Source organism: Microtus pennsylvanicus, chromosome 4, assembly GCF_037038515.1.
Source record: "Microtus pennsylvanicus isolate mMicPen1 chromosome 4, mMicPen1.hap1, whole genome shotgun sequence".
NCBI lineage: Eukaryota > Metazoa > Chordata > Mammalia > Rodentia > Cricetidae > Microtus > Microtus pennsylvanicus.
In genome coordinates, this window is record NC_134582.1 from 72,527,306 (window position 1) to 72,551,522 (window position 24,217).

Genomic DNA, 24,217 nt, shown 5'->3' on the forward strand with positions numbered 1-24,217 from the left:
TCTATCACTGCCCATCATAGTTGATAGTATCTTTCACAGAACCTGGAACTCACCCGGCTAGAATGGCTGGCCAGTGAGCCCCAGGGATCTTCTCTTTCAGCTCCTCTAGTACTGGGGTTAAAAGGACAAGCTACTACATATGACATTTTTCTTGGGTGATTGGGATCCAACTCAGGTGCTCATGTTTGTATGAAAAACATTTTAGCAGATTGGTGTCTATGCTTTGTCTGAACTCCTCGGGAATGTGACCTGTTCAGAATGCACTTCCTTAGTAAAATGGAGGCGTCTAGGTCTGTCTTTCTGTGCACATTATTCTGAACAGGATTAATTTTGTGTTTTACACATTTGTATTGCTTGTGCCTTTTGATTTTGGCTTTTGAAAAACCAGTTCTTATTCCTTTCTGAAACTGAGTAGGCAAGAAGATGTGTAAGCAAAAGTAGAAACTACAAACCTTGTTATGTTTGGAGTCATGTTCTGGCCACACCTGCCCTTGGTGGTCTGTGTGCACACCAGCTATGGGGAGGGCAGCACAGCAGCAGCCTGAAGAGAGCAGATGTTGCTTCACATGAAAGAGGGCCCAAAGATGCCAGGTCAGCTAGGCTTTTACTGTAGATCTTCTCACTTAAGCTGCAGTGGACCATATACATTTTAAAGGGGAGGTGGGTGGACTGAAGTCACAGAAATCTGTAATCATTAGTTTTGGCCAGGGATGCCATACTGCAGAGAATGACTGGAAAAATTAGTTCCACCCTTTAAGTTGGCATGCAGGGGATTTGAATAATACACTACCAAAAGAAAATTCCATGTTGAAGTCAAGAATGTATTCTCCTCTGAACCACATAATGTGCCATTAGTAACTTTTTGTTTGTTTTACAACTTAAAATTTATAGGAACACATGATATCACTATGGTTGCTTTGCTGTTGTTTTTCAAGATTTAGTTTCTCTGTATACCTCTGTTTGTCCTGAAAGTTATTCTGTAGATCAAGACAGAATGTCCTCACACTCACCGAGATCTTCCTCCTCTGTCTTTTCAGTAATGGACTTAAAGGCGTGCACCACCACCACGTGGCTCATTTTGTCTGGTTTTTGCTTGTTTATATGGAGGCAAAGTCTCTTGTATTCCAGGCTGGACTTGAACTCACTTTGTGGATGAGGATGATCCTACTGGAATTACAGGCATCATCCCACCTAGTTTCACACAATGCTGGGGATCCAGCCCAACGGCCTCATTCATGTAAGGCAAGCGTTCTGCCCACTGAGCTATATCCCTGCCTCATTCTTTAATTTTGGAAGCCCAATAAGATTAAAGCAGCATTAGGATGGATTAGGTTATAGAGGAGAGACCAGAAAGAGCCTGTGAAGCAGTCTAAGGGAAGATTACTTGTTGTGAAGAGGGAAATGGATTAAGAATCCTAGAGGATGGGTGGCTGGGAACACAGGAAATAAGAGCTGAGCTATACAGAAACAGATTCAGGTGGTTATTATGTCAAACTTCTGTGCTCTGATAACAGTGTTGGGAACAGTACAGTTCATTGATTCTAAAGACTTAAAGCATGGACAGAGCTGCACTTGCGGCCTGTGATTTCTGCATTTGGGAGGCTGAGGCAGGAGGGTTGCAGCAAGTTAAATGCCAGTCTGTACTACATAGTGAGGAACCTGCCAATCTTGCCTTGCCTAAGGTATGAGACTTATCTAAAAAAAAAAAAGAAAAAAGAAAGAAAGAAGAAAAAAGACAAAGAAAAAGGCATGGAAAGTGTTTTTCTTTTGATTGCACAGGGTCTTTTCCTCACGTGGCTGGCTCCCCTGACCTTCTCTCAGAGGTCAGACTGCTGGCTGGGCTTCTGGATCCTCTTGAAGCAAACACCCTGTGTGTGATGTGTGTGAATGTGAAATCACAGGAGGAAGCAGTGGCTGGAGCAAACTGTGGAAGTACCTTGTGTACTGCACACACCCTGAGGCTGTGGTGGTAGAGGCAAAGATGCTGCCTCTCTAGCATCTTGGGAAGGTTAGGCCTAGGGACAGAATATGGAGACCTTATCTCTGTTTGAGAAAATGGGAAATGCTTAAGTTCAGTACAGGCAATAGCTAATGGCAAGCAGAGAATGACTCAGAGTTCATCCTGTGTGTCTTCTGCTAGGTTCTAGGCATTTGGCCTGTCTCCGAGCCATTGAATTAGCATTGGTACTTTGCCATGGAAACCAGTGTGCCATTTTGGTCTGCTGTGACTCATATAATGAGCCTTGTGAACTACATACATGATTTCTTTTCACCTTTCTGGTGTTAGTAGCTATAGTTTTTCTCATTTCCAAGAGGAAGAAAGTGTAGCTTGGAGACAGTAAGTCCTCTGCTGAGTGACAGAGCTGATGGGGGAAACACAAGAGTGTCTGGTTTCATCTGGAAGAATCCTAATTCAACTCATCAATTAATCCCTCTGAACACAGTGGTCAAAGACTCTTCTGACTCCTACTGGGGTTTTGGACCAGATGAAAGAATGGCTGTAGCAAGAGCAAGGGAACCATAGGATTACTGGAATGCACTCCCCCCACCCTGCTGCCTTGTGTAGGCTATTCCTCCAAGTAGAGCTGGGCTCTGGGCAAGTTCTAGGGTGCTGACCCTCAGACTCATGGTGCTAGGGCATTGCAGGACCATTGGTTATCCTTCTGAAGGGGCTAGTTCTGGCCCAAGTTCATGGTCTGGACTGGCCTATATTGGTTTTCATGGTAACAACACCCAGATGGTTCTGAGATGCCTTCTTATCACACTTTGAGAAAATCTGACTTTGATGAGCCTGTTTTCACACTCAACTCCTCTTGAGTCCTTTATCCATTTCATACTCAACTGGAGTGAACCCAACAATGTTTCCTCACTGTCAGATGAGAGTGTGTAGTAACAAGCCTTTGTGATGATGCAGGAGGTGGAGAGGAGAAGACAGACTAGAGGAGCAGGGATTACCCGGACGTCACGTCATATTCCATCCCTCTCCAAACTGATCAGGATGCGTGGTGAGCCACAAACCCTGCTGGCCTCTTAGATGCATGTGCCCCACTTCATTTTTACCAGAGCTATGCAGTAATTCTACCATCTGCATTTTATGGAAATGGAGCAGGAGAGGATGACACTGTTTTAAATATTTGGGTTAGTAGCTAGGACTTGGCCTTTTGAAAGCCTCATGATTCTCCACTTGTTTCCTTTATTTTTAATTAAATAAGTAATGTGTTATTACAGTCTCAAAAGAGATAATACAGATGTATCAGCTTATTCAGCCTCGTACATTCCCCTAGAAGTGGTCTTTGGTTTCAGTGACCTGCAGATCTCTCTAGTCTTCTTACATGTTCGTTCTGTTTGCTCTTATATAACTGAAGTTGTGTTGATGTGTGTTCTGTGACTTAGCTCTTCTAGATAGTTATGGCTTCTGCAGTCACTCATTTCCACACCAGTCACATGCATCTCCTTCTTCCCAGAGGTCAGAGTATTCAGGGCTGTGTGTATCATCATCACACACACGCACACAAAGGAGGAGGGTGGCAAGGAGGAGAGGGAAGTGAAGACGAAGAGGGTGAATGGAGGGGTAATGGCTGCAGCTGTAGTGCAAGACCATTTCTTATTTTTAAAATAGATCAAAGTTGTGTTTAAATGGGGGTTCCTCTGCAGAGGCAGGTTTCTTCCCAGGGGATTTGGCAATGGCTGTGAATATTTTCATTGTTGCAACATGGAGGAATTGAACTGTACCGGCAATTAGAAGTAAGGAACATGTAGAACTGCCACAACCATAAAGAGTTATCAGACCCCAAGTAGTGATTGTGCTGAGAATGGGGAAATTAGCTTCATTTAGACCTGCTTACTTCAGGGTACTTCTGCAGCCCCCATAAGGGATGTCACCAATGTCTCTACACAGGTTTTTGCTTAAAGGAGTGTTGAGTAGAAAGTTCATGTCATTGAAAGTTAAGACTTCAGTTTCTAAGGAAAACCCAGTTGCATTCCATACTTCCTGATTTGAATTATTTCTAGATATTTCTATGTGCCTTGGTGTTGGAGAGAGGTATGGTTCTCAGTTATGCTTGTGAGTCTTGCTTGCCAACTGTCTTACTTAGGGTTTCTGTTGCTGTGAAGAGACATCATGACCATGGCAACTCTTATAAAAGAAACATTTAATTGAGGTGGCATCTTACATTGAGAGATTTAGGCCATTATCACAGCAGGGAGCATGTGGCTGGGAGTATGGCAGCGTTCATGAAAGCAGACATGTAGCTGGATGTCCTACATCTTGACTTGCAGGCAACAGGAGGTGTACTGAGACTCTGGTATGGCTTAAGCATATATGAGACCTCAAAGCCCGCCTCCACAATGGCATACTTCTTCCAACAAGGCCACATCTCCTAATAGTGCCTCTCTCTGGGGCCACTTTCTTTCAAACCGCCATACCAACTATGTGGCTAGGTAAAGCAAGTCTTAGCTCATGGTTTCTGTGGGTCCCTTTTCTCATTAAAAATCTTCCATTTAGGATGGAGGTCACTATGGATTCTATTAGAAATCATTTCATGACTTAAATCCCGGATCAAAGTCAAACTGTAATTTCAGATTGTTCCATTGCTACTGTGTTCAAATGTTACTCAGTTCCTGCGGGCATTGTTAGTCGAACGTACTCAGACTGCAGCTGTGCACCCTGACTCTACTGTTAAAATTGCTACTTTGTGAAGGGTGTGTCATCATAAGTATTTGTAATGAAAATGAGATTGTTTTCTTTAAAATGCTTGGAAATTAATTTAAGCATACTACTTTTCAGGAAGATTGTCCTGGAAGTACGTAGCATTAGTAACTTTGATATTGTGATCACACGCTGTGTGTAAACAGCGTGAATGTGGAGGATTTATCCTGGCCAGTGGTCTTAGTCACCACTGAGGACCAGAAGGGTGTGGGGGACCAGAAGGTGAGGCCAGAACCAGGTACTGGACTCTCAGTTTCAAAGGCCTGCCCCTACTGAAGGCTCCTAAAATGGCTTAACTAACTCTCTCTGTCTCTCTGTCTCTCTCTCTGTCTCTCTGTCTCTCTCTCTGTCTCTCTGTCTCTGTCTCTCTCTGTCTCTGTCTCTCTGTCTCTGTCTCTCTCTCTGTCTCTCTCTGTGTGTGTGTGTGTGTGTGTGTGTGTGTGTGTGTGTAAAACTCTCCTGTCTGTCCTGGCTTGAGAAAGGGGAGGCCAAACATATTTTAATGTACCTCAGGAGTACACTGGGGAAGGCAAAATAAATCAGTTGTATGAATCTATGAAAATTAGTTTCAGAATGTGAAGATCAGCTTCATAACTGATTCAGATTCAGGTTCAACTCTCTCTGCAGTAATGATGTTTGCTGCTGCTTGTCTGGTCACTTCTGGGTATCCTAAGACTCTGGAAGGTACCTGATTATCCTGGGACTGTAGGGGTATGGGACTGGTTAAGACTATTTGCAGAGGACCCAGGCTAAGTTCCCAGCACCCACATGGTAGCTCACGGCCCTCTATATAACTCCATTTCCAAAGGATTGCATGCACATTGTGCACATACATACATACATACATCAAGCATTCAGACACACACAAGTTCTTGTATGTGGGCTAGTGAGATATATCATCAGGTAAAGGCTATTGCCACCATGCTTGGTAATCTGAGTCTGATCCCAGTGCCCACATAACTGCTGGAGAGAGCCGACTCTGGAAAACTTTCTTTTGACCTTTGCGTGCATGCTATGCCAGGGTCTTTCAAGGTTGTAGTCATGTTAGTTTCTGTACTTTGACCTCTGAAGGGCCTTAGAATGATCAGGTCTGAAGTGTTTGCACTGTGTTGCCGTCGGTGCGTGTTCATTTGTCCATTTTCTGTGTACAACACTACACTAGTTTGTGCTATTTGTTCGTCCCTCATGTTAGCACACCCAGGAGGGGGAAGTCAGAGAGTGTCCCATACCTGGTCTTTGAAAGAGCGCACCACTCCATCAGTGCTGGCAGCCAGCGCCTTGCCTTTCATGGTTCTGTGTTTAAAGATCTTGCCACTAGGTGGCAGTGAAACAGATATTCCTACCAGTGAGAAACTGATTTTTATTCTGTTTCTTGGTGCTGAGAACTGACTGGTTGTCTAGTTTGTACTCTGCCACCGAGCTACATCCTTGACCAAGCTTAACTGACTTTGAAGTTTAAGTTTTACCTTTTATTTTCTATATTGAGTGTCTTGCCTGAACGTTAAGTCTAGGCACCCCACGCCTGGTGCCTGCAGAAGCCAGAGGGCAACTGAATCTCTTCTGACTGTAGTTACAGATGGTTCTAAGACACTTTGTGGGCTCTGACTTGAACCTGGGCTCTCTTGAAGAGCGGCCATTGATTTTAACCGCTGAGCTCTTGCCTCAGCTCATGAAATCTACTTTTATGTAAGAGATCTCAGGACTAAAGCTTGTTTTTCTAGAGCCTGTCAGCCCAGAGAAGGACTCAGTGTGTTGCTTTTATGACTTCTGCTTGTTTTTTTATGACTTCTGGCTGAACCTCTGGGCTTGTCCAGATTCCAGGTCATTTACATTGTACTAGGTTTCTTCCTCTCCCCCCAAATGCTCCCCAATTCCAGTTATCTTTCCCAGCACTCTCTCCTTCCACCCACACCTGATCCCCCCTGTTCCAATCTGTCCCTTGTCCACCAGTGAAATCTATTCTGTTTCCCCTTCCAAGGGAGATCCATGCATTCCCCACTTGAACGCTCCTTGTTAGCTTCTCTGGGTCTGTTGATTGTAGTATGATTATTTTTTACTTTACAGCTATTATCCACTTAAAATTGAGTACATACATGTTTGTCTTTCTGGGTCTGGTTTGCCTCAGAATGTTTTTTTTCTATCTAGTTCCATCCATTTGCCTGCAAATTTCATGTCTTTTTTTTTTTTTTTAGCAGCTGAGTAATACTCCATTGTGTAAGTGTACCACACTTTCTTTATCCATTCTTTGGTTGAGGGACATCTAGGTTGTTTCCAGTTTCTGGCTTTTTCTAATCAAACTGCTATGAACATAGACTGAACAAGTGTCCTTGTTGTAGAATGGAGTGTCCTTTGGGTAGATGCCCAGGGGTGGGATAGCTGCGTCTTAAGGTAGATTGATTCCCAGTTTTCTGAGAAAATGCCATGTTGATTTCCATAGTAGCTGTACAAGTTCCTACTCACTCAGCAGTGGAGGAGTGTTCTTACTCCACATCTTCTCTAGCATGAGCTGTCACTTGGGTTTTTGATTTTAGGCATTATGACGTTGTAAGATGGAATCTCAGAGTTGTTTTGATTTGTGTTTCCATGATGGCTAAAGATGTTGAACATTTCTTTGTTTCTTGGCCATTTGAGATTCCTCTGTTGAGAATTCTGTTTAGGTCTGTAGTCCATTTTTTAATTGGATCATTTGTTTTGTTTTGTTTTCTTTTGATGTCTAGTTTTTTGTTGTTTATATTTTGGTTATTAGCCATCTGTCAGATGTGGGTTTGGTGAAGAACTTTTCTCATTCTGTAGGTTACCATTTTGTCCTATTGATGGTGTCCTTTGACTTACAGAAGCTTTTCAATTTCATGAGGTCTCCTTTATTAATTGTCAATCAATCTTCCTGTCTGTGCTATTGGTGTCTTTGCTTCAGGAAGTTGTCTCCTGTGCCTAGTGTGTTCAAGGCTATTTCCTAGTGTATCTGGTTTTATGCTGAGATCTTTGATCCACTTGGACTTAAGTTTGTTTTTTTTTTTTTCGTTTGTTTGTTTGGTTTTTCGAGGCAGGGTTTCTCTGTGTAACAGCCCTAGCTGTCCTGGAACTAACTCTTGTAGACTAGGCTGGCCTCGAACTCACAGAGATCCGCGTGCCTCTGCCTCCCTAGTGCTGGGATTAAAGGCGTGCGCTACCACCACCCGGCTTGGACTTGAGTTCTGTGCATGGTGATAGATATGGATCTATTTGCATTATTCTACATGCTGACATCCAGTTAGACCAGCACCATTTGTTGAAGATGCTTTCTTTTTTCCATTGTATATCCCTGGCTGCCTCATCAAAAATCAGGTATCCATAGGTGTGTGGATTTATGTCTGGGTGTTGGATTTGATTCCATTGATCAGCAGGGAATGGCTGGTTTACTAGGAACCCTGGTACTCTACAGGGGCCTCAGCTGTCATCCCAGGCCTTTCCATCCACTTGGGAGAAGTTGACTGTTTCTCTTTTTACTTTGTAGGGTTTGTTATCGCATGTGCTTTCTGCATTCAGATTTGACGTGAAAGAAGTTGCTCTTTTTACTGAAAGTCTCGGATATGAGCCTGTTGATTACTGTCCTAGCTTGCTTAAAAACGTGAGTATCTTGCATTATTTGTGTTGAAATTCTCACCAGATGTGTGAAGGGTAAATGGGACATTTCCTCTTACAGGGAATTGTTGCTCTGTGTCTTACCTGGGTAGACTTGCAACCACGGAAGGAAAATGTGAGGTGCCTCTCACAACACAGCTCACTCACCCGATTTCTGAGAAGAGCACCCCTTAACCAGTATAAACATAGCCTGGACTTCTGAGCAGATTTCATGTGTAAAATAGTCCATTTGGATTTTATGTTAAAGCAAAGCAGACAATTAAAGGGCTGGCAAAATGGCCCAGCGGGTAAAAGTGCTTGCTGTAAAGACATGGTGACCGAGTTTGATCCTCAGTTCCCATGCAGAGTAGAAGAGTTGCCCTCCGGCTTCCGTCCAGGTCCTGTGGCTTATGCTTCCACATATATTATACTCTTCTCAAAATGAGATCTCTGGTGGCTCTTAGCCATTTTGATGTTTTGGACGTCATACACTGAAAAACACTTTTAAAAAGGGAACTAAAAAAGGAAAAAAGAAGTAAACTCTAGTATTTTTTAATTTTCTGTGGGTCTGGTGTTAATTTTAGGATGTTAATGACATGTCTGTGCCCAGGCTTCTGTAGGACCTAGACATTCAGTGTAGAGACCCACGTGGGTCAGTGTGATGTGATGTTGCCTTCCGTTCACCTGCAAAGTAAAACGCAAGGAGAGAATGGGGGAGGAAATGGTAAGGATGTGTCACTCACAGCAAGAGAAATGGAGCTGAGGTAATCGTGCTGCGGTGTGAGGTGACCTGCATCTGATTTTGTTTTACAGATGGTTTTGTCATTAGTATCTGAGCTCAGAGAGTGTCATCTTAATGGACTGGACACTCAAAGTCGGTAGGTGTTAAGCCAAACATCCCTCTACTCGAGTTTCAAAAGGTGTTGCTTGGTTATGAGAGAAAGGTTCACTGACTATCGGAAATGCATGTTCACGGCGTACTTAGAGTCTGTGTGGGGAGACCATATTAGTGGGAACCTCTTGTAAATACTTTTCTTTAAATCACTGTTCTCCGCAGTCCTGGGAAAGGTAAGTGTGAAACGCCTGTGTTGTACGCACTAGGAGAAAGCCCTGCCTGTGCAGTGAGGAGCACAAAGGAAAATGAGCCTGAGGCTCCGTGCACAGGGTGTGTGTGTGTGTGTGTGTGTGTGTGTGTGTGTACGTGCACGCACGCACGCTGTGCTCTTTTGCTTTACCCCACTCCCTCCCCGTGTGTGCTGAGGCGTACACTGTATACAAGATTGGGATATTTATAAGGGAACAGATATTTTGATGTGCATATATTTAATATATGACCTACCTTAAGAAACTCAATATTCTGGAATCTAGACTAAACAAATCAGATAGATCCAGAGAAATTAAAAGGCAATTAATCACATCCCAGATGTTTCTTCACTCTGAACAAAGTTGGAACTGTTTTCGTTGGTGAGCACTGCATTTTTAACAAATCATTAACCAAAAGAATCTGGGCACTTGAGACATTTTGTTCAAAAAAACATTTAAAGTGCTTGCCAGCCAGAGCTCTATCTTCCTGAGTGCACTGCCTGTAAATGCCACACCTATTGAAAACGTTGTCAGAGATCCTGGCAACATTGGATTTTTCTCCCCTAGATATGGCACCAAAAGTATAGGCAACAAAGGAAAATAAGTGGAAGAGCTAGAGGTGGCTCAGCGTGTGAAGTGCTTGCTCTGTGAGTCTGGTGACCTGAGATTAACCTCAGAGCCCATGAAGGCCGGAAGAGAGAAGCAGCACCACAGAGTGGCCCTCTGATCTCACACAGGCACTATGGCACATGCCCTGTGGCCCACACACCTTCTCAGATGTGATGCTTCATATAATAACAATAATAATAATAATAAATAGATTTTCTTTTGAGACAGGGTTTCTCTGTTTAGCTTTGGTGCCTGTCCTGGAACTCGCTCTGTAGACCAGGCTGGCTAGGAACTCACAGAGATCCTTGAACTCTGCCTCCTGAGTGCTGAGCTTAAAGGTGTGCATCACCACCATCCAGCTAATAATAGATTTTCTAAAAGAAAAAATTGAACTTTATTGAAGTTAAGAATTTGGGAACTTGGTATCTCAGTGATAGAACATTTGATTGGTGTACCTAAGTGTTACGGACTGTGGACCCCAGACCCTGAATTTCCTGTGACCCCCCTGCCTGCCAGAGTAAACAACTTGTTTTCCAGTGCTTGCAGCTGCTCTGAGCACGAGACCCTCAGGAGTTCCTGATGTCCTGGGAGTGGTTTCTGGTGGGCTTGCAGCTGAGAGTTAGGATGTGATGTCCTGGAAGACTATAAAGGGGGCATTTGAGGCATTCTTGGTGTTATCCCCCCAACCCTCCGTGTGTGTGTGTTTCAATCTCAAGCTCCTTGCCTGACTCGCAAATCATACTGTAGCGTGTAGAGCAAAGGGCCTTGGATCCAACCCTTGAAACTGTAAAATGTGAACTTTTGTGAATCAAACAGTGCTACTAAGAGAACAAAATCAGAGTGAGTGAAAACTTTCATAAGGTTTTACTTTTTTTGGTTTTTCAAGACAGTGTTTCTCTGTCTTGAAGATAGCCTTGGCTGTCTTGGAACTTGCTCTATACATCAGGCTCGCCTTGAACTCACAGAGATCCTCCTGCCTCTGCCTCCTGAGTGCTAGGATTAAAGACATGTACTACCACCACCCAGCCAGCCAAGTTTTAAACTTTAAACTTTCATAAGTTTTTTTTTTTTTAATCTCTTGAGATGGGCATTGGCACATGCCTGTAATCCTTGTACTTGGTAGTCTGAGGCACTCAGATCATGAGTTTGAAGTTAGCTTGGACTTTTTTGGGGGGGTGGGGAGTAGGTAGAGACAGGGTCTCACTTTGTAGACCAGGTTGCCTCAAACACACAGAGATCGGCCTGCCTCTGCCTTCCAAGTGCTGGGACTAAAGGCGGGCACTGCCATGCCCAGTTCCCAGCTTAGAACTTCTCAGTAAGCTTGAGTCCAGCCTGAGTTGGGCTACATAGTGAGACTTTGTCTAAAGAAATAAAAGCTCTTCCATAAAGAATCAGTGTCTGGGATTCTAGAGACTATTTAACAACAGCAACAAGCACCCAGAACTGGGCAGATGCTAGAGATGCACCTCGGTTGTGGAGGTCTGGGTTCTAACATCTTATATGCACTAGACTCTGGGTTCAAACAAAGGAAAATCAAAATAAAAATTTAAAAAACAAAACAGGCACAAGACTCAGTTTGAATAGACATTCTAGCAGAGAAATATATTTACCTGGTAAAATAGGGCATGGCACTCAATTATAATTCCACAACTGAGACTGAGGGTCAATAGGGACCCTCTCTCTGAAAACTAAAAAACAACAAAGCACCTGGCTGTTAAGCAAATGAAAATATTTGACACCACACCCACTAGGGAGCATGTAAACCACATGAAATATTGTTTAATATCCATCATGATGGCTATAAAAGCAGAAAGGGAAAACCCCAAGTGTCATGAGGAGAAACTGGAGTCCTGTGTGTCGCTGGGGTCCTGTAAAATGGAGCAGCCACAGTGGGGAACAAATTGGTGTTTTCTAGAAGAAGTAAACAGTTACAGTGTGACACAGAAAACCCACTGCCAGGTGTATTTCTCCTCCTCTCTTTTGCTGTGATAAAATAGTCTGATCAGAAGCTACTCAGGGGAGAAAAGGGCTGATATGACTTCCAGGTCACGGTCTATCGCTAGGATGAAGTCAAGGTGGTGGGAACATAAACATGAAGCAGGAGCAGAGATTAGGAAGGAACCCTGTTGATTGGCTCACTCTCAGGTTCCTGCACATGGAGTGTGTTCTTGTGCGTATTTCTATGCAGCCAGAACCACCTGCATAGGGATGGTGCTACCTACTGTAGGCTGGGCCCCTCATATCAATCAGCATCACAGATATCCCACCCCCCTGCTAGTCTGATTTAGGTAATCCTTAATTGGGACTCCTTCTCAGGCGACTTTAAGTTGTGTCAAGTTGAAGGTAAAAGTTAACTAGGAAATTGTTCTAAAATAATTAAAACAGGTGTCTGTATACCAGTTTTGTTCATTAACCACAGTAAATAAACAAAATGTGTTTATATTTCATGGCGCATAAGTAAAAAGAAACAAGTTTTATGTATGTATCAGCACTAGTAGACCATGTAAAGATGCTTAGTAAAACCAGTCTAACACAGTAGCAAATATGTTTTTATTCCACTTACACAAAGTCCTACAATAGGTAGATTCATTGGGACAGAAGGCAGAGCAGAGATTGGGAGAGAAAAGGAAGTTATATTTAATGTGTTGGGGGCAGTGGAGACCTGTGCATAGTGTAATATGTACAGAGATATGTAATAGTGGTGCGCATACAGCGTGTGAAAATATTGAGTGTTAGTCACTACCAATATGTGGCTAAGTGACAGCTTATTTATGTTTTACTGCAATTAGAAAACTAAAGGAAAAAAATCAAATATGCCACTGCACACTCCAAGTGTGTGACATTTACAACATTCACTTTAATGTATTAGGTGTGGATCTCATACCTTGACCATGAGTGTGTGAACCAATACCACCTCATTGATAATGTGGTAGCTGATTACTGAGTGTGGTGTACCCTGCAGAATGGCTCAGTGGGGCAAGAACATTTGTTGCTAAGCTTGTGGCCTGAGCCCATCTCTAGGACCAAGATGGACATGGCAGGGGTAAAATCAGATCGTTGCAGAAGAGACAAGTGAATGGAATGATAAGCATGGCAGGATTGGCATAGGCGTGATTTCAGAAGAACGGCAGATGTTGTTCTGCCACTGCCTGTCTGGCACACACAGAGCCAAACCAGCTTGTCTCAGTACCAGAGATTCTGCAGTACCGTATATAGACACCAGAGGGAGAAAAAGATCGCTGGCTCCTGAAATGACAAGACAGAGTACATTCTTTCTTCACTGCATGAAGTGAACATAGTTTAACTGGAGCTCAGAAGATTGTCTGTGTCCAGGATGCAGGAAGAACAAACTGTGTGCTGTCTGCAAGAGTCTCATCTTATAGGTTATTCTACTTTTATAATCATTTTTAGATATTTTAATCAGGTTTATTTTCTTTTAAAATTTGAGTGCATTTATTTATTTGATATAGTATTTTTTTCTGCTCATATACTTTAGATTTGCTTAGATAGTGGCAGAGAGATTATTTATATCTCATCATTTTTAAACTTTATTTTGACAAGGTCTCATGTATCCCAGGCTGGCCTCAAACTCTGTGTATAGCCAGGATGACCTTAAATTTGTCTCTATTCACTAGTGTTAGGATGCCAGGTGTATACCACCATGCTGGCTAATCTTATATCAACTTGGCACAAGCTACAGTCACCTGAAGCCTCAATTGAGAAATGCCTCCATCAGATCCAGCTCTAAGACATTTTCTAAGTTAGTGATTGATGGGAAAAGGCTCAGCCCATTGTGGGTGGTACTGGATTCTATAAGGAAGCAGATTGATCAAGCCTTGAGGAGCAAGCCAGTAAGCAACACTCCTTCAAGGCTTTTGCATCAGCTCCTTCTGCCAGGTTCCTGCCCTGTTTGAGTTCCTGTCCTCTTATTTGATGATGAGCAGCAATATGGAAGTATAAGCCAAATAAATCCTTTCTTCCCCAATTTAATTTTTTGTCATAGTTCTTTGACACAGTAATACAAACCCTAACCTAGACAACTACCATACTTCACTTATATGGTGCTGTAGATGAAAGCCAGGGCCTTGTGCATGTAGGCAAGCACTCTACCAACTGAACCACATCCTCAGCCGAGGACCCCATTTTAGCCATAGGGACATACAAAGACTGAAAATGAAAGAATGGTTGCACAAAGACAATGCAAGAAGCCACACACACACACACACACACACACACACACACACACACACACGCACGCACACATATATTTATATATATAAATCATGCAACTGTTGTAAGAGATAGAAGGATAAAAGGGTCAGCTTCACCAGAGATTTGTTATAAACATTTGTACTTAGATCAGGATGCCACAGATACAAAGCACACATTGATATACTGGTGTGAAAATACAAAACAGGGAGAATTTTGACACTCCACTTTGAGTAATGGATTGATTTTTTTCAGAGTGAAGAACAATAAGTAAATAGTACCTAGAGTCGTGCTAAGGGCCAGTTGAGATGTGCACAACCCAGAGACAAAGTCTTTAAGGAGTAAAAAAAAAATAAAATTGAGCAGATGCCTAACTAGTGAAGAAATTAAGTCAGCTGTTCCTAACCTTCCAACAAAGTCCCAAAGATCAGAAGACTTCACTGCAGGACTCTTTTAAGAGCATCCAAAGAGTTAACAATTTTTTCACACTCCGCCAGCATCCTGGAGAAGAGGGACACTTTCCAATCAGTTTATAAGGCTAGCCGTCTCCAGACAGCGCAGTCAAGCACAGTGATCTAAATAAAGCAGGGTTGGTTGATATCCTTGGCAGATATGTGTGAGCAGTAGGTGTATACAGAGCTTCTTGGCTCCACAGTTACCAGGGAAATGCAAACTAGAACCACATAGCACTTTTTATAGATAAATAACAGTATAAGGGGACTGGGTGTAGTGTTCTATACCTTTAATTCCAGCACTCAGGAGACAGAGGCATGTTGAGGGAGCTGTGGGCCGCTTCCTGCCACCCAGCTCCCAGCTGCCTGGCTAGCTTATGCCCCAAAATAACGACACACAAACTGTATTCATATAAACACTGGCCCATTTCTATTAATGTGTGTAGCACCACGAGGTGCGCTTACCAGGAAGATTCTAGCCTACGTCCATCCTGGGTCGGAGCTTCATCGCATCTGCCCTGGGGAGCAGAGGCATGATGTCTGACCTCACTTCCTCTTCCTCCCAACATTCTGTTCTGTTTACTCCACCCACCTATGTTCTAACCTATCAGGCCAGGCAGTTTCTTTATTAATTAACCAATGACCTTCCTCCATCAGAGGCAGGCAGATCTCAAAAAAAAAAAAAAGATTAAAAAAAGAAAGAAAAGGAAGGAAAGGTGTAAGGCAGGGAAGCTTTAGTTAGGAGGCAGTGTGCTGTGTTGCTGGGACTGTGGAGTAGTGGCATTGTGCACTGTCAGTGAGCATGCAGGGTGGTGTAGCTATTGTAGGAAAAGCCAAGTGGTTCATTAAAGAAAAGTGATTCTGGTATGGTGGTGAGTGCCTGCAATCTCAGCGCGTCCAAGACCAGCTCTGGCTACTTGAGACCTGGTCTTAAACAGCAGGTAAATGGAGTTACTGTGTGACCCATTCTGCTTCTTCTTATATAGTCAGAAGAATTGAAATCCTCTAAAAGATAATTTGCAAACATGTACTGGTTGTATTTTTCATACTAGCCAAGAGTTAGATAAAAACATGGCATAGCCACAACTGAATTTTAGTTATCTTTAAAAAAAGGAAAGTCCTGTTGAGTGCTCTACCATGGTGGACCCGAAGGACACTCTGCACAGTGAAATGAGCCAACCATCGAAGACAGATAACTGTCTTCCATTCACCTGTATCTAAACTAGTCCATCTCTTAGGAAGTTTGCTCTTTCTTGGAAACAGTAGATAGGGAGGAAGCATCTATGCAAACCCCACCCACAGGCCACTGCACTATGATGACCTAGCAACTTGTCTTAGCTTCAGATAGCCACCTGCACCTGATTTCAGTCCCTACTAACTCTTACTTTGTATGATATCTCTTGGCAAATCTTTGAGGCTGTGGTATTTCCCTTCACAAAAGTTTCAATTTACCTGTCAGTTCAGGCTTTTCTCACAATGTGTGGATCACTAAAAACCTTCATTTTGCAGTACGTAGTATAATTTTTTATCTCTAGGAGTTATGAGTATAAAGAAGTGAGTTCATGGCATTCATAAAAGTGAATACCATGGGCATCCCTACTCATTCTCTTTTCTATTTTCTCCTCATTTTCTCTCACTGGGTATGTAAGTTAGAATTCTCCCCAGGACTTACAATGTAGTCACCCAGTTCTCTATAATTCCTGTTATCAGAACTACTCATTGGTGTGGTCCATCCAGGTGAGGTCATACTCTGTGTATGGGAAAGCTGTTGTACACTCTGGAGCCTTCAGAGCCAGGTATCTTGTGTGAATAAGAATGGCTCCCCTAGGGCTCATATATTTGAAAGCTTAGTCATTAGAGAGTAGCACTACTTGGGAGGGACTGGGACGTGTGGTATTGTTGGAATCAGTATGGCATTTTTGGAGGAAGAGTGTCACTGGGGGCGAGCTTTCAAAAACTTAAGCCAGACCCAGGGTCTTTTTTTCTTGGATCCAAAGAAAGTTGTATATTTGAATCCAGATATACAACTCTCACCTACTTCTCCAGCATCATGTCTGCCTGAGTGCTGTCATGCTTCCCACTATGATGATAATGGATGGACTAAACTTCTGAAACTGTAAGCAGACCCCAGTTAAATTCTTCCTTTTCATGATGTCTTTTCACAGCAATAAAACAGTGATGGAGTTAGTCCCAGGGAGCAGGGCTTTGCTGTGACAGACCCAGCCATGATCGTTGACAGAATCTGGGCTTTGGAACTTCAAATTAGAAAAGCAGTTGAACACTTTAAGTGAGGCTTAATGGTCATCTAGTAAGAGCATGAAAGAGAGTGGTGCTGAGAGCAGTGTAGATGATGACAACAGGCCTTGAGCGTTCAGAGGAGAAGAGTGTTGGTATGTGGCTCAGAGACCATCCTTATGATATTTTGGAGAATAATGTGGCTGATTTCTGGCCTTTTCTAAAATGTCTGAGGCTAACTCGAAGTGTTTGGGATTAATAGCATTGGCAGAGGAGATTTCAAGACAGCCTAGTGTTGACTGTGTCATCTGGTTATTAGTAGTCACTCTTATGCAGATCTATAATGAAAAGGAGCAAGCCAACGAACAGCATCCCTCCGTGGCCTCTGCATCAGTTCCCGCCTCCAGGTTCTTGCCTTGTTGAGTTCCTGTCCTGACTTCCTTTGATGATGAACAGTGATTTGGAAGTATAAGCCAAAAAATCCCTTTTCTCCCCAAGTTGCTTTGGTCATGGTGTTTCATACTGCAATAGAAGTCCTAAGACAGCATCAATTCCTAGTGATAGTCTAACGACTTTAGGGTGATAGCCTAAATTCTACTTATATTCCTTGTTTTGTTGATGAAGTTCTATAGTGCTGTGTCATTTGTGTTTTTATAGTCAAGTTAGGTTTCAGTGATCTGTTAGGTGTGCTCAGCCCTTTCTCCCTGCACTTACCCTCCCTGCAGTTTTTCCTTGTTCTTCACCTTGTTCCCAGAGGGCAGCTCCCTTGGCAGCAGCCTCTCCAGTGCCCCACTCAGTCTTTCTCCAACTCTGTTTATGGGGATTTATGACCTAAATTAACTAATATTTTTTAGTTAATCTTCTAAGCTGTTAAAAAGAGCTGTTCATTCCCAATTGCAAATGTCCTGAAATCTCAGAGTCTTTGAGCTTCTTGGGCAGGCCAAGAGAGGGAAGAGCTGTGCTTACATGACTCTAGATTGTAGACAGAGCTTTTCATCAGGATTGAAGCTAGCTCTGTTCTGCCAGCCACTTGTCAAAGTAATCACTCAGAGAAATATTAATTATAAATGCTTGGCTGGTAGCCCAGGCTTATTACTAACTAGCTCTTACAACTTAAATTAACGTGTATTTCTTATCTACCCTTTGCCATGTGGCAGAACCTTTATTAGCATGGCATGTTCATCTCCTTTTCCCTCTGCATCTGGCTGGTGACTCCTCTGACTCTGTCCTTCTCAGTGTCCTTAGTTTGGTTGTCCCACCTATATTTCCTGCCTGACTACCGGCCAGTCGAGTCCTTTATTAAACTAATCAGGAAGCACCTTGGCAAGGCACATATTTATTGTGTACAAAAGATTATTCCATAACATTTCCCCCTTTTTGTCTTATTAAAAAAAGTTTTGACCTTAACATAGTAAAACTTATATAACAAAAACAGTTACCAAGAAAGAAGTACAATTAAAATACCCAATCCATTTATATTTGGCAAAATTAGAGAAAATATTATCTAATTTTTTTTATTCTAAAGTTTAATACCTAATTTACTTTTTATCAATCACTAAGGAAAACTGTGTTTCATTATTTAGTCTTTAACTCCATCAAAGATCCCAGAAGGGTGAAATGTTACCTAATGAGGGACATCTGGCTACTGGATAATCACCCGAGGTTTTTCTGTAATGTTGGAGCATCTAACTTTGGCCTACAGGCCTAATATATCTGACAGACATTTCTGAGAAACAGGGAATTTTGAAGGAATGTCCTTCATTGTATTTGGCAAAGTTTGGCAGTTGCCATTTTTTGTGTCCTACTGGTTCAGTTTGGACAGTGACAGTCAGCAGTTGAGGCACGGGCAGTTTCTTTGCCCATATGACTAGCTTTTGCCATAAAGAAAGTAAAGTCCACACAGTTTCTTTGATACCCATCATCCTCTCTGAAGTAAATGGGTGTTGTCAGGAGCAGACATTTCTCACTGTCATGAAAAACCTTTGCTTATTAAACATATTAAATGCCACATTCTATAGGTCTTTGAAGTATTTGAAGACTCCCTTTCTAACTCTTTCTCTCTACCTCTCTATCTAGATCTGTGTAGGACCTTGAAAACATACCTAACATGACTATAAGTTTGACAGTTACAGATGACTATTCAGCTGTATTTCTTAATTATGTAGTACATCTAAATGAGTTGGCATAAGCACAATACCCCAAACAAGAGTAGAAACATACATATAGCATAGTAAAAAACCATTTTAAATTTGTATCAATAAGCCAAAATCTGTACCATTGTAAAATATTTTGAGATTAATAGTTGTTTTTGAATTAGATTCAATAATCTACCCTTTTATCCTATCACTTCCTCCTTTTTTTCTTTTCAGAACAAGATCCCCAAATCTAATCTCCTTTGTTTAGCCGTTTTTTTAAAAAATGACCATTAATTGTAACAACTTATAAACCCCCTTAAATGATAATCAGTATCTATCACCAATATTTTGGGAAAGTGGGTGTCATTCTCTAGACTACTTCCTGGTGCCTTTGGGGGAACCTTGAGAAAATGGGCATAATAATGAAGTCCCAGCTGGAGTATTCTGTAAGGTTGGATCATATGCAGAATTCTGAGGAGACTATAACAGGCATTTTAAATCCTGGATCACCTGGGCCATCCATATTATTAGTGTTTGGCCCTCTTGTTCTAAAAGTTCATAAACTTTTAAAGGTAACATACATATCTGTATTACTACAAGTATAGATTGTGTGTTATATACAAGTTAGCCAAAGATGATATTTTTATGTTGAGCAGGTAAAATATACATTCCTTCTTTGTAGTTTTTTTTTTTTAGGTTTATTTCTTTATGTCTGTAGACGGTACTTTCAGGGGGTCTTCATTGATCAAACTTGATCCATATCAATCTAGAAAGAATCCAGAGCCTCTTGATTTCCTACGATAATAAAAGCATAACCTCTCCCCCAATACAATATAACTTTTGACCCATTTAGAGTTTTTTTCCATCTGGATCTGTCTTTACTGAGCATCTCTATTGTTTTTTGATTGCATGAGGCAAATATTAAACTGCTATGTTAGCCACCTCAGGTGTAGCTTAGCTTAGTGCATGGCAGTAGCTTGGTGGCTGGTGGCTGCCTCTTCCCACAGGCAGCTGCTGGAGATACATCTTGGTACTGTGGCCAACATGAGAGATATGAGATTAGGAAACACTGTTTGACTCTGTTTCTGTGTGTTTAGAACCTTTTTTTTTTTAAGTTTTCTCAGGCATTATGTGGATGTTCATGGCTCTAGATCTACATTGGGCACCATTTGTAAGTGGAGTTCCACCCCCCACTTTCCAAATAACCACTCAGATTATTTATTAATTAAAAATGATTGCCCAGTAGCTCAGGCTTATTACTAACTACCTCTTACAATTCAAATTAACCCATTTCTATTACTCTCTGTGCTGCCACGTGGCTTGTGGCTTTTCCTGTCCTCCAGCATGTCTTGCTCCCTCTGCGTCTCCTGTGACTTTTCTGACTCCTCACTTCTTCCCAGTGTTCTTAGTCTGGATTTCCTGTCTAACCTTATCCTGTCCAGCTATTGGCCATTCAGCTTCTTTATTAAACCAATCACAGTGTAATTTACACAGTAACAGACATATTATTCCATAACATTGGGTATTTTCCTCTAGTTATTTTGCATGAAGCCCTTGCATCATTTGTTACATAGAGCCAGATGGATGTTTGTGAACTTGAATCCCGAGCAGTGTAAGAAAGGAACAGCTATGCTGGAAGTTTATATATAATAGAGAGCCCTAATGTCTTAAGTTCCATAGAGTCAACACAAATGTTTGTGAAATCGAGTTGGTGTTTATTGGCTACAGAGTCAGTGCCTATCATGAAATTCTCCACCCTAAAAGACCTGCAGGTGTGAATTTTCTCATTTTCTGAAAGAGGAGGAGGACTGAGTAGGTGGAAAGACCATTGACACTGAGAACACCGACCAAGCCCTAAATCTCAGTGGCTGCAGTTTGTATCTCCCAGCAAGTCTGGAAAAGGCCCATGATCAATTTCATTAACAATTTTAAGGTTATTGGGCAGTGGTGCCACACATTTTAAAATCCCAGCACTCTGGAAGCAGAAACAGAAGAATTTCTGAGTTCAAGGCCAGCCTGGTCTACAGAGTGAGTTCCAGGACAGCCAGGGCTACACAGAGAAACCCTGTCTCCAAACAAACAATTTAAAGACTCTTATAAAATTAGCTAGTGCTTTTGTTAACCAAAATGCAGACAGGCCAGAACCTGGACATCCATGTTCAAAGGGGGCCATGCAGGGCTCTGTTATCGCCCTGTGTTGGGTGCTAGAATGTAGGCATAATTGAGGAAGTCCATGAGAGCCCGGAATAAAGGATAACAAATGTTTATTTGGGGGAAAAATTACAAAACGGTAGAGAGCCACCGTCCTTTGCTCTGTGGATGCTGCGAACAGAACCCTGACCAGCACCCCAGAGAACGAGCTCACTTTTCACCTGTGCTCATCAGTCCACACAGACTACCTCAGACCACGCCCTAATGGGCCGCTACCCAAAAGGCCATTGGCCGAATGAATTCCCACAACAGGAGACCACATTACACTCATGGCCAAAGTAATATTCCAAAGGACTTCTGCACCAGAATGAACTGAGAAGGCTTGATGCCAACCAGAAACATCTTTCCTGTATGGCTGTCTGCAGCTTTCCAGCCGTCTGCAGCTTTCCAGCCAGTCGGTTGAGGCAACTGCTTGGAAACACATTCTAGATGTTTGTAGGAAAGACCTGGGTAGAATTTAAACATCTGTTATTGAACTGTTAACACTTGGTCACATGACTATTTATCAGCCTCTAAATGAAGCCCTGGAGCTTTTTTTACGTCTCTGCATCTGAACTCATGGCGTCAGTCTGTTTTATGAAGATTTTGAAACTTATGAAATGAACTTTAATCAAGTGATTAAAATTTTAATAATGAATGGAGTCTCTTAGTGGAAGCAAAGTAAAGAATAGCACAGCTTGCTCATTTGGGATTTTGTTTGGGGCCTTCAGCTGCTTGAAATTTGGAAGTCAACCTAGTGAAAGAAACAATAACAGGCGTGTTTTCATAAGTGGGTGCAATTTTATAGATTCAGGTATGTATCAGAAAGTTTGTAGGCCACTGTGCTGTTTCTGAGTCTAAGGTTCTGCTTTGTTCAGCTAAAATCTTGGCAGGTGACTTGAGCTATAAAAGGTGGTGTTCCTAGTGGTGGCACGGCTGTGATGGCCCCGTCAGGTCTGGCAGCCGTCTTTGCGGTGCTGTCACTCAGGACAGAGATGCCGGGTTGCCATTAAAGATTACGTGGCAGCACACCGTAAGAATTCCCAGTTTGGGGCCGAGGAAATACTTTAGTGGTAAAGTGCTTGCTGTGTGAATAGGAGGATCTGAGTTTGATCCCTGGCATTCATGTAAAAACTTGGGTGTGGTGGTAATGTTCGCAATCCTAATCCTGGGGAGACGGAGACAGCGGGTCCCTGAGGCTCACTGACTGACCAGCGTGGTCCATTCAGTGACCCCAGGGCCCAGTGAGACCTTGTTTCAGACACCTGCACAGACACCCCACACATGGCATTTGACTCTTGTCCAAGGTTCTAAGGGACTAAGTTATTTTTAATGGACAGGGAACAGAATTTCATGGCTTTTAGCTATTAAAAAACAAGACTTTAAAAGCTCATAAAAAGACTGAAGAGCATGTGAGGCATCAAGTTACTTCTTAAAGTCAGTCTTCTGATAAGAATAAATGAACTCCATAGACAGCTTGGATTTCCTTTGAAAAACTATGTACTAGCCGGGCGATGGTGGCGCACGCCTTTAATCCCAGCACTCGGGAGGCAGAGGCAGGCAGATCTCTGTGAGTTCGAGACCAGCCTGGTCTACAGAGCTAGTTCCAGGACAGGCTCCAAAGCCACAGAGAAACCCTGTCTCGAAAAAACAAAAAAAAAAAAAAAAAAAAAGAAAGAAAAGAAAAAAGAAAAACTATGTACTGGCTCAACACACTGCAAAATTCCCAGGGAAAAAATGATTCTTATTCAATTATAAAATTCTTTGAGCGGGGGAGGGAAAAAAGACTATGCTAAGCAGAATTCAGTGGAACATGTGAGGAAGGCTTGAGGTGGGCCAGGGTTCCTGGGATGTGACTAGCACGTGCATCCCATGGACTTCGTGGAGTCAGGCGTCGTCCGTTTTTGTCCTGCACAGACTTGCTGCTGTGAGGAATAACTGCTTCGCACAGTGATTACCATCCCATCTACCCGGTGTCATCACCATGTCCTTTAGTGGACTGTGCTCTGGCTAAGGTTTTGTCCATATTGTTTTAAACCGTCATGTGGTACAGCCTGGCACAAAGGGATGCTGTTCCAGCTGACATTGCCCAACAGCGTCTCCTGATGTGGTCAGAAGAATTAACATGGAGTGGTTGACAGTGGTGGGTTGTAGCTATAATACTAAAACCCTGCACTTTCCCCCTAGGAATTTAACTCATGAGGAAAGAACAAGTTATTTAACTGGAGAATCAGTTGAAAATCTGAACTCAGGGACAGATAAATTATTCAGTTGATTTTCTTAAGCTTGGACTGGAGACAGCCGAGAAACCCTTTGTTCTGTAAGAGCAGTAAGTGCTCCTAACTGTTGGGCCATATGCCCCCAGCAAGGAATGGAATACGTGAACACACTTCCACATGGGTGTGTGACCTGGGCTTAGACTGTGTCTAGTACTAGGTACACATGTAATGTCATGTAAAGGGACATGAGAACTGTATGTGGCACATCGGTGCTTAAAATCTAAGACCAAATTAGTTATGAAAACATGGGTGAGGGGCTGGTGATGTATGCTCAGACCTTTGATTTTATCAGTTTAGAGTTTTGTGTAACATCTGTTTCTTCAGCATACGCTGTGTATAGGGAGTCACTCGGTGTAAAGAGTAAGCTCTGATCCAAACAGAAAAGGCTTGCATGCTAGCCCAGGCCCAGCCCTTTCCTGTGTAGTGCAGCGGGGGTGGGAACTTGAGAACACATAGGACGAAGTGAGGGTTCTTGTGGCTGCGCTCACTAGCGTGCTCTCTGCTAACGCTGCAGCTACTGCCCATCAGAGTCACTGCTAGGGTCCCAGTCCCTAACTCGGTTAAACTGTTACACACAACAGTCATTGTACTGATGCAGTGGTTGGAGAGCTGTCACAAAGCAGCATTTGAGACTCCTGTGACTCGAGGCTGCTAGCAGTACTTCACAGTCAGGTTGGACAACAGGCCCTTACTTAGAAGGCCGAGCAGGAGACTTGG

General features: G+C 42.6%; 1 protein-coding gene across 6 annotated transcripts in view; it reads left to right on the forward strand.

Annotated features, from left to right (window-relative positions):
- Fancc (FA complementation group C) overlaps nucleotides 1-24,217 on the forward strand; it is a 99,573-nt gene that overhangs the window by 41,361 nt on the left and 33,995 nt on the right. For 5 of the 6 annotated variants that reach the window (XM_075969383.1, XM_075969382.1, XM_075969385.1 and 2 more), the window contains 2 exons: nucleotides 8,202-8,315; nucleotides 9,122-9,186. In XM_075969383.1, the coding sequence (XP_075825498.1) occupies nucleotides 8,202-8,315; nucleotides 9,122-9,186 (179 nt within the window). The remainder of the gene's footprint in view (nucleotides 1-8,201; nucleotides 8,316-9,121; nucleotides 9,187-24,217) is intronic. The other variant, XM_075969388.1, reaches the window with a different exon arrangement.